Source organism: Podarcis pityusensis, assembly GCF_964106645.2.
Source record: "Podarcis pityusensis genome assembly, chromosome: 11".
In the NCBI taxonomy this organism is placed as follows: Eukaryota; Metazoa; Chordata; class Lepidosauria; order Squamata; family Lacertidae; genus Podarcis; species Podarcis pityusensis.
In genome coordinates, this window is record NC_138036.1 from 11,171,847 (window position 1) to 11,190,837 (window position 18,991).

Genomic DNA, 18,991 nt, shown 5'->3' on the forward strand with positions numbered 1-18,991 from the left:
GTGCATTGCAGTTTCCGCACGTGTGAGGGGATTTTCAAATGGAAAAGATAGAATATGAGTTCAAAACTGACCTGTGCATTGGTTGGCTTAAGAGGCTAGAAGCGAGGAGTTTGCTCCATGACGTCAAATGTCTTGGTTAGATCAGGGCTACCACAATGTGCTCTACATGGGGCTGCCTTGGAAGACAGTTTAGAAACGTCCTCTGGTTCAAAAACGTAGCAGCAAGGATGTAGACCGGAGCCCGTTACTGCGATTGCGTGGCTCCCATTATTGCAGCAACTTCACTGGCTTGAGAGCCATTTCCAGGCCTCAGCCAAAGTGTTGGTATCGTCTCTAAAGCCTTAAATGGCCCAGGACCAGTGTAATCCCAGATGGTGGTTCATTCCTGTGTAATGTTTTTCTCTTTGTATTAAAAAAGGCGTTAACAGAGCAGCTGACTGAGGAAGAACTTGCTGAGGGACGGCTTTATCCTCCTCTTGCAAACATCCGGGAGGTTTCCATTAACATTGCCGTTAAAGTAAGTGCAATTTTGGGGGTGGCAGGAGGAGCGTTTGGATAGATGTACAGCCCACCTTAATTTTTCTGAATATCGCAGGGTGAAGCGGGTCGGGACAACCAATGATGTTCTAGGGGCTGGAATTGATTGTGTGGGATGAACCTAAACTGCCCATTCTAGGTGTCCGAACAAGGTTTGGATAATCACGATCATCATTGAACGGAAACCTTGAAGGACAAAGGTAGCACACGTCTGGGCCCAAAATGCCAAGGCCATCTTCAAGCCTTGTCTGTGAGCTTCCAGAAGCAATTGGCTGCTCGTGGTTGGAAACAAAATATTTCAATAGGAAGACACCAGTGATGGGGAATCTGCGGCTCTCTTTAGATGTTGCTTCCATCATCCCTGATGGTTGGCCTTGCTAGCTGAGGCTGATGGGAGCTGGAGGGTCCAACGGCAAGCTGGAGGACCACAAGGAGGACTGTAGCTCAGTGGCAGAACATCTTCTTTGCGTGCGGACAGTCCCAGATCCAATTGCAGGCAGGGTTGAGAGGGACCCATAGAGAGGCACCCTCTGTTGCCTGACTCCCAACTCCCATTAGCCCCAGCCACCATGGCCCGACGGTCATGGATGATGGGTTTTGTAGTCCAGCATCCGAAGGGCACCAGGTTGGCTAGCCAGGGTGTAGACAATACTGAATGAGATGGACCAGCATAAATTCTGTGTTCCCCAACTCTGAGATGGATCATGGGAATCCTGCAGATCAATAATCTGATTTCCTCCCGCTCCAGGTTATGGAATTTTTGTATGCCAACAACATGGCGTTCCATTACCCTGAGCCTGCAGACAAGAACAAGCACATACGGTCGAGGATCTGGAACTACAAGTATGAATCGTTTCTGCCGGATTTGTATGATTGGCCAGAATCTACGGCGCATCCACCCAAAACACAGTGACTCGCCCAAGGGGGCGTGTTCTTCAGGTGGCACCTGAAATTCTGCAGGGAATCTCTTTCCGGAACAGATTTAAAACCAGGAACGTTTTGAGACTTTGATTTTTTTCAACAACGACAAAAGTATTTTTAAGCCTTGCCCCATAACAATTGCCTGGATTGCTCCTGGTGTAGATGTTCCTTCTGACGATTTGCATTCCAATGGATGGAAGTGACTTATCTGGAACCAAGATACAAAAACTTATACTGATTTTTTTATATAAAAAATTCACTTTTACAGTCCTCAGGGTCACTTAACCATATACAGGAAATCCTTAATTATCTTGTCATTCCTGTTATATAGACCCAGTTTATATATTTAGTGGTAGAGCTTCTTCTGAGCTGCCCCACTTCAGACTGCAAATGATCTTCTTTATCTATATTGGAAACGAATAAACTCACCGAGTGTAGAAAATGAGCATGTCAGAAAGATTTGGCCTAGCCTTTTGTCATGTGCTGTTTTTCTGCTTGCACAGAACTTATTTTTTGGAGAAAACATTCAAACAGGCAACCTTCCAGCATCTTGAAGTGGTACAGCGCAGAAATGGTTTTACCTCTTGATCCTGCTGCATGCATTAACTGGGCCTTAAGCTGGCTACCAAATCTCTTCATCCCTTTTTGTACTCTGGTTGCCTATTTTATATGTGCCCTGATGGCCCTTGCAGTTGTGCTGATGTGCTGAGCTTTGTGGCCTCAATTGGGCAATGTCAGATTTTAGGACGGGCTACCAGCTTCCTTTGCAGGTAAACATGGCGAGTTGTCTGTTCTGAGCTTCGAATAAGCAACTTTGCCCTTCTTAGCTCTGCTACAAAAACAAAAAGAAAAACAACCTTGCCAGCAAGCATGGTTTTAGAGTGCTTCCACATGGCAGTTTATTGTGAAGTCTGTGTTGTTAACAAATGCAGCATCCACACAATGTCACAATGCCTCCCATATTATTTTCCAGTTTAAAAATCCAGAAAATCTTCCAGAAAACCCAGCAAGTAACACCCTCCTCGCAAAAAAAACCCCCAGACAATCAAACTGGCTTAAATGCAGTGGGCTAAATTATGGGATGGCATTTTGATGAGGATGATGTTTCAGGGATGCAGCAAAAAACTTTTATGCGTGAACAGCACAGAGTCCACAGTGTGTAAGTGACCTAAGTCTCTTGAATCTATACTAGGGGTGTGAGAACCTTTGACCCTCCAGATGCTGCTGAACTAGAACTCCCATCATCCCTGGCCATTGGCCATGCTTGCTGGGGCTGATGGGAGTTGGAGTTCAGCAACATCTGGAGGGCCAAAGGTTCTCCACCCCACGTACCAGTGTTGGCTTCTACAGTGTTCCAATTTTGCCTTTTCAAAGTTTTTCTCTGCGGGGTGCTTACACTCCATAGCCCCAAATCCTGGGCCTCCAGTGCATCCTCAGAGCTCTGTCCCAATGGCATCAGCATCGGGGTGGTCTTCCCATCTCTGCATTTCAGCATCCTGTACAGGTCATTCCCAGCTCCCTTGGAATTCTGCATTCGAAAACACATACACTCCCAAACTTTTGATTGAGGCATGTATTTAGGAATTGGCTTGAACTGGCTTTATTTTACAACATAATAGCAAGATTTGTGCCTCTTAAAACAAGGGGCAGTTTCAGTGTGGGCTTCCCCAGTGCTAAGCTGCATTTTGACCTGACCAGATGCAAGGCTTGCGTTTGGCATGCAACGTGGTCAGTGAGCAGTCCGGCCACGGCTTCCACCCGACTGAGCCACCCTTTACTATAGATCCGCTATGTGTACAGCTGTTGCAAAACTGATTTTCCAACTGATTGTACATTTAGTACAAAGACTTATTTGGTGCCTGGCTGTGTGTTTTTTTTAATCTCTCAAATGAGTTGTTACCTAAAATTGTGGTGATCGTGGGAAATGGGGAGTGGGCATTGTTCCCTGTTTACTACGGAGAAACTTCTTCCGATAAGCACCAGGCGACAGCAGCTCTAGTTTTAAACAGACTTGGGAAATGGATTAGGATTTCTTGACCGCCTCATTTTGTGTAGAAGCAACAATGAGATATCGGGGTTTATATCTGGCACTCCACACTCGCTGCCCTTAATGGCTCTTCTGCCTGCCAAAAGGGATGGAAGACATTTGTGATGAAAGAAATTAAACCAATCAAGCGTACGGGGTACATTTCTGAACAGATTTAATTCGAATGTTCTCAGCAGACTGATGAGCTGCCGGACAAGCATCACTTAGTATTAGATTGGCATTATGCTAATGTCTTCTCTGCCATTTCCCCTACTTCACCTCTTTGCATAATTTTTTGTCTCCCAAGATGATTGCATGCTCATACAGCAAAGAGATTAATTTTTTGCACCAGCGAAGGTTGTGGTTACAAAAGGCGTAATTTACCAGAGTTTGCACAAGCTCCAGTAAATTCATTGGGGCTGTGCAAGCCAGCTACTGTTCTTTGGGTAAAGTCTCCTGGATTTCACTGAGGTTTGTGGACTGTTCCTGCAGCAGTGCTTATGCCACACTTCTCAACAGAAAGCAGAACAGAATGGTCCCTTTCTCCTATACACACCCTCAAGGCTTTAAGAGTTGGATCATACATACGGTATATGAACAGCCCAGTGTGTCTTGGACACACAGAACATTCAAAGAAGTATTTTAAGGGTGTTTTCCATGCTACAGTTTTAAGATACAGGAGCACTCGCATAGTTTGAAACTGTCTTCCCACTGTCCTTCATAGGCATAGCTAGGTTAATGCAATTGGGCACATAATTTGCTATATTCTAGAGGTAGTTGTGTGGTCATACTTGGATCCAAGTACACAAGCTTTGACAGAATGTATTTAGTCTGAGAGATGGTCCAGCTAATGTTTCCCTTCTCCCCATGTTGCTCTTGTGAGAACTGAGTTTACACAACTATCAGACCCTGGTGGTGCATCTGTCGCTGGATTGCACCTTCTTTAGACTCCAGGTGGGGAATTGCGTGCTTAAATGTTCCCCAGAATAAAAAGCGAGAGAGCGCTGTGCACATGTAAAACTAATATGTTAAGGAGAAAGTTGCCTTGAACCAACCTTCCCTTTATGCTAGTTCTGTGATGTGCAGGAAGGTGTTTTAAAAAATAAAATAAAATTGGGATATTCGGATATTTATTTGCCCCCCCCCCCAAGTGTGAAGTGGTAGTCTGGGAACAGGTGAATCTTGTGTTTGCTGAGCGTAGTTCAATTCCGATCCAATCAGTCTTCCTCCTCCAGGGATGTGAGCCTTCCATTCAAGTCAACCTTTGCAAGATCCTTGACGAATACCATTTTAAAAAATAGTACAAGTAAAACAACATGTGAAAAACAAGGCACTATAATGTAGCTGTGAGCGTAAGTTTCTCTTGTGTTCTTGGCAAAAAAACAACGGGGTGTCGACAATGCTATTTAAAAATGTGTCTTAGTTGTAATGTCTTTTTTCTTTTTTATTTGCACACAAAATAGCGTCACCTGGCACCTGTTTTAGAAGGGAATTCCCCCTCCCCTTTGTTTGCCTTATAACATGGCTTCATCATTGCACTTCCCCACTTCCTAACCCTTGTTTTCTTTTTAGCGACGTTTATTTATTCTGTAAGTCGTTTTTAACGAATCTGTTTTAATGATTGCTCTTGTGGCTTTGTGCACGAAGATTGCTTTTCCATGAGTGCGACAAAAGGTTAAATGCTGCTTTAGAGGGACTGAAAGCAATTCTTCAGAAGAGGGTTCGTTATGTATTTGTACATCTTGTTAGCTTGGAATTCTTTTTTGAGAGGTGAAACTCGTGTTTGGAAAACTTGACCAGTGTCTCTCCTTAGCTGTCCAGCATCAGTGAAGGAGCTGTTCACACAACCACCTGAACCCATGATGCCCTTTTGGGTCTGCGTAACAGCCACTATTTATTGAATTCAGCCCAGATCTGCTTTAGGCACATGCCACCAGAAATGTGTCAGAAACTACATTTTTGGAGATGTTCCGAAACCCAATGTGGTCTGAATTTAAAGGGAACATATGCATGTGTACACAATGATTTATACAACAGGAAATCTCTGTTGACTGCCATGTGCTGGTTGGGCTCCTGGATTTGGCCCTGAAACCATGTACTGTATACAGAAACAGGGACAGTTTTCTTATGGCTCAAGTGGGGAAACCCTTTCATTTTTTTGGCTCCTCTGCATGAGGAATCTTGATGGGAAATAAGAAACCCCAACTCTCTCTGGTAGCCCAAAATGTCCCAAGCGGAGCATAAAAGTAAGGCAATTTTAGTTCCATCAGCTGTTGTGTCTTGCATAAATGCTGTTTGGGCTGTTTCTAAAGCAAATCAAACACCTTTGTGGGAGCAATCCTTGCATAGTCAAAATACAAATCCTCAGGATGAACCTTTTTTCAGAATATGGTTTATTGCGAAGTAGTCTGTGTGGCTTAAAAATGAACAAACACTGTGTTTAAAAATGTGGGTTTATTTTTCTCCTTTGGTAATATTGTAACTGTACTGAGATATGTGTTAATGGTCTTCTATTTTCATAGTAAAAGCCGTCCCTTTTGCCTACGTTGTGTGTGTGAAACTATTATTTTGCCAAGTTGCACGAGCCTTCGGCTCACACACAAGGGAGCCCTGCCCCTCTCTACTCATTCATTCATTGAGGCAGCTTTCCTACACCATAGAATAATATTTGGAAGGGACCCTGAGTGTCATCTAGTCCAACGCCCTGCAATGCAGGAATATCAACTAAAGTATCCGTGACTGATGGCCATCCAACCTCTGCTTAAAAACCTCTATGTAATTAGGACTGTGATATGGTCTTTTGAAACACTGATATTGGAAACTGCTACATATAATTACTAAGAAATTCGGATGGAAGAGATTCGAGGAAGTCAAATACTATGTTTATGAAGATGGATGGTACTTAATTTTAATTAATTAAGTGAGAATATGTTGAATGTATCTTTTTTCTCTTTTTCTTTTATTTTTTGTTTGTCTTTATTATTGTTTTTTTTTACTATGTTTATCTACTGAGAATAATAAATATTATTTGGGGGGGGGGGGAGAACCTCTCAAGGACGGAGAGTCTACAATTTCCCAAAGAAGACCGTTCCACTGTCAAACAGCTCTTACCGTCAGAAAGTTCTCCTTTCTTGTAACATGAATCCATTGGTTTGGGGTCCTACCCTCTGGAGCAGGAGAAAACAAGTCTGCTCCATCTTCCATGGGAATAGCCCTTCAGATATTTGAAGATGGCCATCGTATCTCCTCTCAGATTACTCTTTTCCAGGCTAAACATGCCCTATTCCCTCAAGCGTTCCTCATAAGGCCTGCTTTCCAGACCCTCGGTCATCTCGGTCGCTCTCCTCTGCACACGTTCCAGCATGTCAGAATCCTCCCATATATAATATATATAATATTATTTATATTCTGGCTGGGTTTTCCCAGCCACTCTGGGCGGCTTCCAACAAAATATTAAAATACAATAATCTATTAAACATTAACAGCTTCCCTAAACAAGGCTGCCTTCAGATGTCTTCTAAACGTCTGGTAGTTGTTTTTCTCTTTGACATCTGGTGGGAGGGTGTTCCACAGGGAGGGCGCCACTACCGAGAAGGCCCTCTGCCTGGTTCCCTGTAACTTGGCTTCTCGCAGCAAGGGAACCGCCAGAAGGCCCTCGGCGCTGGACCTCAGTGTCCGGGCAGAACGATGGGGGTGGAGACGCTCCTTCAGGTATACTGGACCAAGGCTGTTTAGGGCTTTAAAGGTCAGCACCAACACTTTGAATTGTGCTCGGAAACGTACTGCTTGTCAATATGCCTTTCAATCATCTTCATAGTGGTGCTGCCATAGGAAAACTGCAGCACTTATTGGCATCAGTGGACAGCACCGATCTGGAATGGGCACCAGGAAGGCTGACGCATAAAATCCTCTACATATGATCAAGCTGATGCATGTGATAAACTGCTTGTGGGTGATGCACCTGTCTTGTCCATGCAGAAGCAGGTCTCTGGCTTCCACAGGGTGGCCCCTATATATAAAGCTATATATGTATTTGGATAATGATAACAACACATACCTACATACTCGACAAGCATATATGAAATGGCAGCTGTTTGCATACATAGTGATACGTTGTACCTTTTCTTTTTAATTCTCAAGTTTTCCAAAGGAAAATAAAACAAATTATACAACATTTTCCAATTAGCATTCCATTAATGTCCGACTTCCCCTCCACCCTTCCATGGTGGAATTTCCTAATACCGCTACATATTAAAATTATACTATGCCATCTCTCCTCCACCTCTCAGTGTGGCGGACATGGGTGGCGCTGTGGTCTAAACCACTGAGCCTCTTGGGCTTGCTGATTGTAAGGTTGGCAGTTCAAATCCCTGTGGGTGAGCTCCCATTGCTCTGTCCCAGCTCCTACCAACCTAGCAGTTCGAAAGCACACCAGTGCAAGTAGATAAATAGGTACCACTGTGGCAGGAAGGTAATAGTTTCTGTGCGCTCTGGTTTCCTTCACAGTGTTCCGTTGCGCCAGAAGCGGTTTAGTCATGCTGGCCACATGACCCACATGTGGACAAACGCTGGCTGCTTTGGCCTGAAAGCGAGATGAGCGCCACAACCCCATAGTTGTATTTGACTGGAATTAACTGTCCAGGGGTCCTTTACCTTTACCTTCTCAGTGTGTACACTTTGCTGCTGTTCTTACTTGAAACTGCCTTGCGTTTTAACACGTTTACAAAAAAAATTAAGCAATCTACAAACTTTTCCCAGTCCTCCTTATAAACTATCTCACCTTGCTCTCTTAATTCATCTTCAGAAGAATCTTTATTTACACCAGCCACTAGCCATAACAATAAAATAAAAATGTACTGAAGATAGAGGTAAAAACTTAACTATACAAAATACATTCTGGATAGATAAATAAAACTTTATTCGCATTAGCCAATGGCCATAGCAACAGTAAAACATTACAGTATACGCAGAAAAGGAAATTTGATATAAAAGCACAGTTTAAAGTCCTGAATCAGCCATCAGTTAGTGGTCCTTATTCTGATTGCCCCTGCTATGAACCTACCAACCTTTGCTGTTATCTGCTCATTTTGATCTGATAGAGGAAAGGACATTCTGGAGGTTTACATCAATAATCAAATAATAGCTCTTATTCTAATTGCCCATGCATTATTTTTTTTTTTTTTTGCTGTCACCTGATTATTTTGATGACAGGCATGTCCAACTCTCAAGAGACCCTGATCTACTCCCAGTATAAAAAAAACCTGGCAGTGATCTACCCATTGTGCGTTGTGTGGGTGGATTGTCCAGAGTTGTTGAACTTTTTTGGGGGGAGGATTGCAGGTTTTTTTAGCTTTCCCCCCGTAACTTTTTGTACGCAAGGATCCTGCGATCCACCAGGATCAGCACGGGATCTACCAGTTAGATATCTCTCTGCTAGAAGAAAGGACACAGTAGCAATGGTTGAGCGATGTGGTATGGATAGTAGTAGAGGGGTAATAAGTAATAACCTCACTCCTCAAATCTTTATAGAGTACAAACCAGAAGCAGATGAGCTACTGATTCAATACTGCCATTTCCACAGGGACATAACCGTTTTTCCAGGGGAGTTTTTTGAAATCGACCCTCAAGTAGAGTCTGTATTCTGGAATTGCTAAATTTTGCAAATAGAGTGCCAACGTGTCAAAATGAGTAGGTGGGAAATAATCATAACCATGGACAAAATTTCCTTGTCGCGGCCAAATTTTTCTGCCGCTCAGTATCATATAGGCGCTGCCTAATTAAATTATTTGCTTTCCTAAAACCCAGTGCTGAGAACTGTTGTGGTGATAAACACCAGAAATGTAAAGCTTTGGGTTGACCATTTTAGTCCAATTTTACTAGTTAAACTTGCTAATTCAGCCTATTCCATCAGTTTCAGCTGCCGATTGCACCTTTTCCTTTTATGCACTTTTTAATATACTTTGCATAAAATAATGAAATTAGAAGCGTTCCCGATTTCCAGCCATTTCACCTCCAGACTCGCCAGCAGCTGCATCCAAAATGCCAAAGCTGTTCCTTTTCTTCCTCTGCAGCGGCTCCTCCTCCTCCTCCTCCCCCTGAACGGACTCAACCCCGGAACCTATTGCCTTTCCTATTATGCTCACTTCCTGAGCATGCGCAATAGCCCCCCATCCCGCAGGAGAAGGGCGCCTCTGAGCTTGCAAAGAGAGCAGTTCATTCCTCCGCTTCCGGCTGCTTGCTTGCAAGGTCCGTTTTGGACCGGGGAAAGGTCCGAATGAGCAAAACTGATTTTCAAGCAGGGAGGCTTGCTAGAGCCCCGAAAAACCCTCCTCTTTAAACAAAAATCACCTATTCTTTATTTTCTTATTTCCCTTCCTTGGTAGCCGGGCTGTCAAGCTAAGAGGATTCCGAGAGAGAAAACCCCAGGTGGGTAGGAAAAAAACCACACACACACCAAACGCCCCATGAAACTGTAAACGAGCTGCTTTTAGGCCCAGGAGCAAAATCAGGTGGCGAACTCCAGCTCCCATGAGCCCCAGCAATGACTAGGGATGATGGGAATTGTAGTCCAACGCTATGGGGGGGGGGCGGAATTCCCAGGTCGATGAATGCCGTCTGCAGATCGGCTGAGGTTCTATGCATGCCAGGAAAGGGTTAAAATGCATGCCATTTTTAAATGCTCTTGTCTTAAAACAAAAAAACCACACCAGCATTTTCTGCGAAAGGAAAGCTTGACATGGAACAGCCTGGTTCTAGCATTGATCAATGCTGGTTTTCTTCCTGCAGCGAGAGTTTCCGTTTGGAAGCAATGCTATCCCTCCTTTGCAACCTGAAGTGGCACAGGCCATTCTGTCTGGGGAGACACGCTTTTCTTGCAGAATGTTTGATTTAGTTGGTTGGTTGCAGTGCCAGATTTACGTATAAGGTAAACAAGCTATAGCTTAGGGCCCCACTCCCTTGGCCCACCCCCCAAATTTCACTATTAATATACTGTAAAGGTAAAGAGACCCCTGACTGTTAGGTCCAGTCGTGACCGACTCTGGGGTTGCGGCACTCATCTCGCTTTATTGGCCGAGGGAGCCGGTGTACTGCTTCCGGGTCATGTGGCCAACATGACTAAGCCGCTTCTGGCGAACCAGAGCAGCGCACGGAAACACCGTTTACCTTCCCACCGGAGTGGTACCTATTTATCTACTTGCACTTTGACGTGCTTTCGACGTGCCATCCAACTTGTCAGCCATCAGTCATTACCTCTTTGGGAGCAGACTTCTTTTGTCTGCCTTAAATCTTGCAACATTCAGCTTCATTGGGTATTCAAGAATCCTGGTGTTTAGGCCTTTACGCCTTAGTAAGTGTGCGTAGGATTGCAGCCTAAGCCTTTACCAGTTCATTTTGATGTCACGTAGCTTTTCTCTTTGTGCATGGGGCCAGAAAGCCCAAAAGTAAATCCCATTTGTTACTGTCTCCGCTAGGGTACCGCGCTGATTTGGAGCAAAATGGCGATGGATGTTACTTTCCTCGGAACCGGGGCTGCCTACCCGTCTCCAACGAGAGGGGCCTCGGCTACGGTGGTCCGTTTTGAAGGAGAAAGCTGGTTGTTCGATTGTGGCGAGGGGACGCAAACCCAGTTCATGAAAAGTCATCTGAAAGCAGGTCAGCAAACTCCATTGTCTCTCGAGTCAGATATAACCAACAACCTCTTTTCTAAAGCCACTGGTAGAAGCTAAAAGTTCTAGCCAAGCTGGCAGCTTTGGAAAAGTATGTGTTTCCAGTTCCATGCTTAAGGCTGCAATCCTATATACCAAGGTGTTGCCAACCATTTATTATCCCATGGAGGCACAGGTCAATTCTGTGTCCAGGGCAGTTGTTTACCAGCTCTATCTGGTACGCAGGCTGAGACCCTATCTGCCCGTGGACTGCCTTGCCAGAGTAGTGCATGCAACCAAGTAGTGGTTATCTCCCGCTTGGACTACTGCAATGCGCTCTACGTGGGGCTACTTTTGAAGGTGACCCGGAAACTACAACTAATCCAGAATGCGGCAGCTAGACTGGTGACTGGGAGCGGCCGCCGAGACCACATAACACCGGTCTTGAAGGACCTACATTGGCTCCCAGTACATTTCTGAGTACAATTCAAAGTGTTGGTGCTGACCTTTAAAAGCCCTAAATGGCCTCGGTCCAGTATATCTGAAGGAGCGTTTCCACCCCCATCGTTCTACCCGGACACTGAGGTCCAGAGCCAAGGGCCTTCTGGCAGTTCCCTCACTGCGAGAAGCCAAGTTACAGGGAAACAGACAGAAGGCCTTCTCGGTAGTGGCGCCCGCCCTGTGGAACGCCCTCCCACCAGATATCAAAGAGAACAACAACTACCAAACTTTTAGAAGTCATCTGAAGGCAGCCCTGTTTAGGGAAGCTTTTAATGTTTGATGTATTACTGTATTTTAATATTTGGTTGGAAGCCACCCAGAGTGGCTGGGGAAGTCCAGCCAGATGGGCGGGGTATAAACAATATATTATTATTATTATTATTATTATTATTATTATTATTCATTTGATGTTTTATTTCATATAATATTTATTGATTTTGTTAAGAAGGACAAACAGAGCCAAGAATGCAATAAAATGAAGAATCTAAAGTGCAGGCCCGGAGGCATCACAATAATACAATATTGACTCATACCGATTATGATAATCGATAATGGGTGGCATGCCTATCTAATTTATGAGAAGGTGAAGTCTTCCTGAATCATCTGATAAGGAAATCATTATATAAGATCTGGATAAAATATAAAGGAATATTGGAACCAAAATTACCTCTGTGGACCTTGCCGACAGAAGCGATGGCAGTTAAGAAAAAGAACAACTCCATATGCCTGTTCTAAAGGTGGAACGGAACTATATCCTAATATATTTGTACTTCTCTGGTGTGAACTTCTGTTTTCTCCATGTGCTGTTTTCAACGTGTGCCTCCTGAATTCTCTCATCTCTAATCCATTGTTGTGTTTTTAGGTAGGATTGCCAAGATCTTTATAACACACCTCCACGGCGACCACGTCTTTGGCCTGCCTGGGCTTCTTTGTACGATCAGCCTCCAGAGTAGCCCTGCCACAAACAAGCTGCCGGTTGAGATTTATGGACCTCTTGGGCTGAGGAGCTTCCTTTGCAGAACTTTGGAGCTTTCCCACTCGCAGCTCGCCTTCCCTTGGGTCGTTCACGAACTGGTGCCTACGCCAGACCAGTGCCCTGCAGAGGAACGGAAGGAGCTGTCTTTTGTGGACGGAGACAAGGTCTCATCTGAAGAGGCGCCAGGAAAAACCCTTCGCCTGGACCCTCTAGAAGACTCGTACAGCTTGGTGGACAACTCTCAGTTTGTGGTGAAAGCGTTTAGGCTGTTTCACCGCATACCTTCCTTCGGATTTCTCGTGGAAGAGAAGCCACGGCCTGGCAAACTCAACGCCCAGAAGCTGAAGGAACTAGGTAATAACAGACCTGCCTCTTTCGACCCTTGGGAAAACTGTCCTGTAGCAGGTGTTATGAAGTTTGTCTTAAAACAGGGACAACCAACAGGTACCCTCTAGATTTCATGGATATCAATTCCAAGCAGCCCCTTCCAGCATGGCCATTGATTATGGATGATGGGAATCTACACCTCTGAAGGGCACCCAGTGGTTACCTCTAGTCTCCCCCCCCCCGCTTTTTTTTTTAGTGAGACCTGCAACAGAAAGTTGCAGCATGGAGGTTTCCTGTTCAGGGTGCCAGCCAGCCAAGCCCTCTCCTCAGGGTACTCCATTCCATTGCCCCTTCCTTGCCTAGCAGACAGTGTTCTGTGGCCACTGAGCATGCTCAGTCCTCATTAGAATGGTTTTTTTTTTGGTAAGATTTTTACATCGGCAAACTTTGCAGTTTCCCCGATTGTACCCTTTTGTGTGTGAATGGTCCTGTTTTGGCTACATAAGGATTGATACTTGAAGAATGGTTTTGCTGTTAGCATATAGGGTGCTCCTCATCATGTTAATCCGGTGGTCCAATCAACATTAGCACACACCATGCCAAATCCTGGTCAATGTACTAATATTCATTGGATCCCAGTCAAGGTTCGATTTTACCCCCAGGCAGGCTGGGACAAAGCAGCTTGTTTGTATGGCTCAGCTGGTGTGCTGGAGTGCTCCTGATCCCCAGCTGAGACACCCCTGGTGTTTCCCCCGCTTGAGTGGGAGCCAGCACTGGGCTGGGGGCTCCTTTAATTGCTCTGTCGAGGGTAGCGGCAACTGCACACTCCTCAGCCAAGCAATTAAAGATACAGAGGGAGGCAGAGTGGGATGGCGGTTTCACTCAGCGGCATATCGCTGGTGAAACCGCCACCGTTCCTGAGTCCCTCTGCTAGCAACGCTCGCTGGAGGAAGTCGCTAGCAGAGGGACTCAGAAGCGGTAGCGGTTTCACCAGCAATATACCGCTGAATGAAGCCGACATCATGGTCTGTTCCTGGGCGATATATCAATATACGGTGGTACCTTGGTTCTCAAACTTAATCCTTTCTGGAAGTCCGTTCCAAAACCAAGGTGTGCTTTCCCATAGAAAGTAATGCAAAATGGATTAATCCGTTCCAGACTTTTAAAAACCCCTAAAACAGCAATTTAACATGAATTTTACTATCTGACAAGACCACTGATCCATAAAATGAAAGCAATAAACAACGTACTGCAGTCACACAATCAAACAGTAGCCAAACTGGGTTCCACACAGTCACAAAAACAAAACAAGGAGAGCCGCAAAAACGCAAAATAAATAGCAAAAACAGACAGACCTCAGCGTAACACTCAAAATGGAAGTGTGACACACAAATCGGAAGCGTAATACTCAAATCGGAAGTATAACACTCAAAACAGAAGTGTGGCACTCAAATTGGAAGCGTAACACTTAAAATGGAGCATGTTTGGCTTCCGAAAAAAGTTCGCAAACCAGAACACTTACTTCTGAGTTTGCAGTGTCTGGGTTCCAAGTTGTTTGTGTACCAAGGCGTTTGAGAACTAAGGTACCACTGTATCAGCCAGGCCTACTTGTAAATGATAGTCGTACTTAGCATTTACTTCAGGCAGAGTATCTCAACAGTTCCCACAACGGCCCTGAACTGTAGGTCGACATTGTGCTGCTGGCAGAGGTAGCCGTGAGAGATTTGAGCAGAGGGCTTCCTGGTACACAGCGCCACCTCTTAGCCACTGCTGTACACTTGATGGATTCAAATTCCCACAGCGCCTCTGCTGACTGTCATGAGCGCTGACGTCACACCGCAGCTCCCGAGTGTGACTAATAACTTTCCGAGCAGGGGAAATGGCTTGCTTTTGCCCATAAAAGAGAGTGCTGTGGCACCTTAGGGAATAATTAATTTAGCACAGTGCTTGTGTGTGTGTCCATCGGCCTGCTCCATGTAATCACCATTGGTTTCATGTGGGATGTGCTTTTGAGGCCAGTCTTTGAGATGCCTGCGCTCTTCTTTCCCTTTGCTGTTGCAGACTAATGCACATACAGTGGTACCTCAGGTTAAGTACTTAATTCGTTCTGGAGGTCCGTTCTTAACCTGAAACTGTTCTTTACCTGAAGCACCACTTTAACTAATGGGGCCTCCTGCTGCCACCGTGCCGCCGGAGCACGATTTCTGTTCTCATCCTGAAGCAAAGTTCTTAACCTGAGGTAATATTTCTGGGTTAGCGGAATCTGTAGTGTATGTAACCTGAAGCGTATGTAACCCAAGGTACCACTGTATTTCCCTCGTTTAGAGACGCAGGTAATGTTGGTTAATGCTTCTGATCAAATCTGAAAACTTTAGTGCAGAAATCTATGCGGGGTAAGAGCAGAGCTCCTTCCACCCCCACCCCCCCAAAAAAGCATTTCAAAGTAGAGCATCCTTCATGTAACAGGGAAGGAAAAGTCAGTGTTGCATAAGATTATAGCTCTACCCTTTTTATTTTTCAACCAAGGCTAACTGAGAGCTATATTTAATGTGTGGGGTTGTAGTATCAGGCTGGCCTTGGCTGAAGCACTGCAGATGTCATATTGCAAGTATTAAAATATATCTTCTATAGGGCAAAAAGTCATGTGGCAATGGATGCAGCGAGAAAGGGTTGAAAAGGAATCTGAATAGGATGGAACTTTTTCATGTGTAGAACTTGTTAGACAACAGAAACAATTCAGTACCTAAAAATGGAAACCCTGCATGCACTTTATTCTAAACTCAGTATTTCCCCTGCATAAAATGTTAAATCATACAGACTTCGAAGGGACCCTGAGGGTCATCTAGTCCAACCCCCTGCAATGTAGGAATATGCAACTGCCCCTTATGGGGATTGAACCTGCAACTTTGGAGTTATCAGCACCACACTCTAACCATCTGAGCTGTCCAGCTAAATGTTCTTTAGCAGTGGTCACTGATGCAGGGAGGGAATGGTTATGGATCTGGGACGGATCATTGGATAGGTACCATCAGAGGAAAAAGTATGCTGCAGAAAATGCCTGCATATTTTGCAAATGTGCATTCATAAGGACTAGAAACTTGGTGGCATGGATGCGTGAATTTTTGGGGAATTGCCGATTGCTCAAAAGTGTGTTTAAAATTTTGTTGCAAGCCAAGCTTCTTGACAAATAGCTTTGGACCTGTGCTTTAATTTCTAGGAGTCCCACCAGGCCCTATATACGGCAGACTGAAAGACGGGGCTACAGTTGTCCTGGAAAATGGTACAACCATCTTTCCTTCAGATGTCACGGAAGACCCGCTTCCTGGGAGAAAAGTTTGCATTTTAGGAGACTGCTCTGGCATTGTAGGAGACAGAGCGGCGGCCCTTTGTTACGGAGCCGATCTCTTGGTTCACGAAGCCACGCTGGACGATGCCCAGGCAGACAAGGCGAAGGAGCATGGTCACAGCACCCCACGGGTGGCGGCGGAGTTTGCAAAGTTGTGCAAAGTGAAGAAACTGGTTCTGTCTCACTTCAGTCAGAGATACAAGCCCGCAGGTCAGACTGGCGAAGGAGATGTGGATGTCATGGAGCTGAAGAGGCAAGCCGAGGAGGTATTGGATGGCCAAGAAGTGGTGTTAGCCGAGGATTTTATGACCATTGATATTCCAATGAAAAAAGTAACAATAGTGCCGCCAAATTAATTTGCTGATAGGCTGAACCTCTAGCTATAGTTTACTTCCAAATTAGTTTCTTAATGCCCAGTTAGAGGCACTTACGGACCTGATTCATTGGACTTACTTATGGGCACTTTTCCTACTTGAAAGACCTAATCCTTGCTTTCCTTTTGACAAATATATTAATTAAATCATCAAAAGACTGGGCTAGCAAGCTTACTTTCTGCTGAAGGCATAATGAGCTGGCTTAGCCTTTGATCTCAGGCAAACCATTACAAATTTCAGTTTCCTAAACTAAGCATTCTTACGAGTCATAATGCGTATCTGTTGAAAATAGGTTTGGCGTGAAGTGCAATCTGGGATGGAATTATAATGGGGAAAAGTTGGGTAGACCCTAGTGCCTGCAGGTGATATCAGGCTCCATGATCCATCTGCCATAACACAGACCTGTGCAACGTGGCAAAATCATAAAACAGGGATTGGAAATATGTGCAGTCAGAGAACTCAAGTGCATGATCATATCCACAGACTGCACATCAACTCACAAAACCACTGTTCATTTATTTCATAAAATTTATATCACACTCGATTGTCAGAAACCTCAAAGCGGTTTACAAAAAGAACGCTAAAATTATCAGTCAAAACTGTTAAGAACAACCATTTTTACAATTCGAAACAATATATAATCAGTGATAAACTAAAAACAGATTAAACACACACACACCGGCATGATAGATATCTATGTAGGCATGTATAAACAAATATTTTTTAGCAGGTGGCAGAAAGAGTACCGTGATGGTGCCTGCCTCATGTCAAGTGGCAAGGAGTTCCAAAGTGCAGTACCACCGTAATCAAATATCAGTTTCTTACAAATGCAGTTTATTTGGCACCTGCGCTGTGGATTAAACCACAGAGCCTAGGACTTGCTGATCAGAAGGTTGGCGGTTCGAATCCCCACGACGGGGTGAGCTCCCGTTGCTCGGTCCCTGCTCCTGCCAACCTAGCAGTTTGAAAGCATGTCAAAGTGCAAGTAGATAAATAGGTACCACTCTGGCGGGAAGGTTAATGGCGTTTCCGTGCACTGCTCTGGTTCGCCACAAGCGACTTAGTCATGCTGGTCACATGACCCGGAATCTGTATGCTGGCTCCCTCAGCCAATAAAGCAAGATGAGCGCCGCAACCCCAGAGTCGGCCACGACTGGACCTAATGGTCAGGGGTCCCTTTACCTTTACTAATAGTACCACAAGAACTGGTGTTCAAATTAGGAATGCAGCAGAAGGCAGCTCTGTGCTGGAGGCTTTGCTTTAGCAGAAGCCGCTGCATAGAAGCGAGATGCACGCGGGATTGTGAAATGTGGTTCATCTCCTCTGCAGCTTCTAAAATGTCACGAAACTGGATATCTTTTACTTCCCCTTTTGCTTTTTGGATCCAAGTGCATCCAGAGTTTAAAAATACTTCTGCCTCCCCCGAGATCCCATCCGAGCTCAGATGTCCTTGATCTAATTTTAAACTTGGCAGGCACATTGGGCATGAAGGCTGAATCTTTCCCATGTTCAAAGAAAGAGGGCGTGGCTTGGGCCAAAGATCCCAACTGCTGCGCACATTCTCCCCTTTAAATAGCATAGCCTGGCTCGGCTATCCCCAGGGTTTCCTCCTGTTCAGCGTCCCAAGCCAAGGAAAAATTTCCTGCAGCTAATCACTGGGAGTTCAACACTTTCTCCCTGCAAGCAGGTCCCTGATCCAATTTGCAATTACTGCATCTAATCGCATCCCAAGTGCTAGGTGCTTTTATGGTTGGTGTGGAAATCTGAACCGTGGAAATCGCTGGACTTTGGCAACCAGCAAGCAAGCCCAGCTTTTCACAATTGGATTCTCTTGCCTTGTTGACCCAAGCTGAAGTTGGGCTGGGTGTAAGGACCTTACACCCCATCCCAAAAGTGAGGAGGGGGAGGTCATTTGGTGGTTCTCCTCAGATCCCTTGCTTTATACAAACAGACTTGTTTGAAGGGGTCCTGAGGATCATCTAGTCCAGCCCCCTGCAATGCACGTATCTCAACTAGGTCACCTATCATTTATGGCCATTCAACCTCTGATTGGAAATTTGTGTGCGCCCGTGTGCCCCAAACCCAGCGCTGCTGGCAGATCAAGGCTGCTGGCTGTCGCCTGGTAGCAATCCAATACCGCGTGCACGCTGCAAACAAGAAGCAGTGCGGGTTTTTTTATAGCAAAATCGGCGGTATTTCCGGGAAGGAATCGACGCTTCCTCGCCAGCCAGCAGTTTCAGGGAAAAATAAAGTGTTTTTTTTAAAAAAAAAACCGCCCGCCCGTTCTGCGTTCGCACGCTGACGACGCTCCTGAAAACCAAAAACCCAACTCCCTTT

General features: G+C 45.1%; 2 protein-coding genes across 4 annotated transcripts in view; both read left to right on the top strand.

Annotated features, from left to right (window-relative positions):
* ME2 (malic enzyme 2) overlaps nucleotides 1–6,028 on the top strand; it is a 39,979-nt gene extending 33,951 nt beyond the window's left edge. Inside the window, exons 15-16 of the mRNA XM_080973509.1 lie at nucleotides 419–517; nucleotides 1,286–6,028. Of these exons, the coding sequence (XP_080829635.1) occupies nucleotides 419–517; nucleotides 1,286–1,450 (264 nt within the window). The 3' untranslated portion in view covers nucleotides 1,451–6,028. The remainder of the gene's footprint in view (nucleotides 1–418; nucleotides 518–1,285) is intronic.
* Nucleotides 6,029–8,401: 2,373 nt separating this feature from the next.
* ELAC1 (elaC ribonuclease Z 1) lies at nucleotides 8,402–16,812 on the top strand. 3 transcript variants are annotated; one of them, XM_080973614.1, is made up of 4 exons: nucleotides 8,402–9,910; nucleotides 10,957–11,137; nucleotides 12,494–12,961; nucleotides 16,152–16,812. In XM_080973614.1, exons 2-4 carry the CDS (start codon nucleotides 10,981–10,983, stop codon nucleotides 16,634–16,636), a joined length of 1,110 nt encoding a protein of 369 aa, XP_080829740.1. In that variant the 5' UTR covers nucleotides 8,402–9,910; nucleotides 10,957–10,980; the 3' UTR covers nucleotides 16,637–16,812. The 3 variants fall into 3 exon arrangements, with proteins under 3 accessions (XP_080829740.1, XP_080829741.1, XP_080829742.1); XM_080973615.1 differs by having other exon boundaries at nucleotides 8,402–9,730; XM_080973616.1 differs by lacking the exon at nucleotides 8,402–9,910 and adding an exon at nucleotides 10,154–10,409.
* The last annotated feature ends 2,179 nt before the right edge of the window (nucleotides 16,813–18,991 follow it).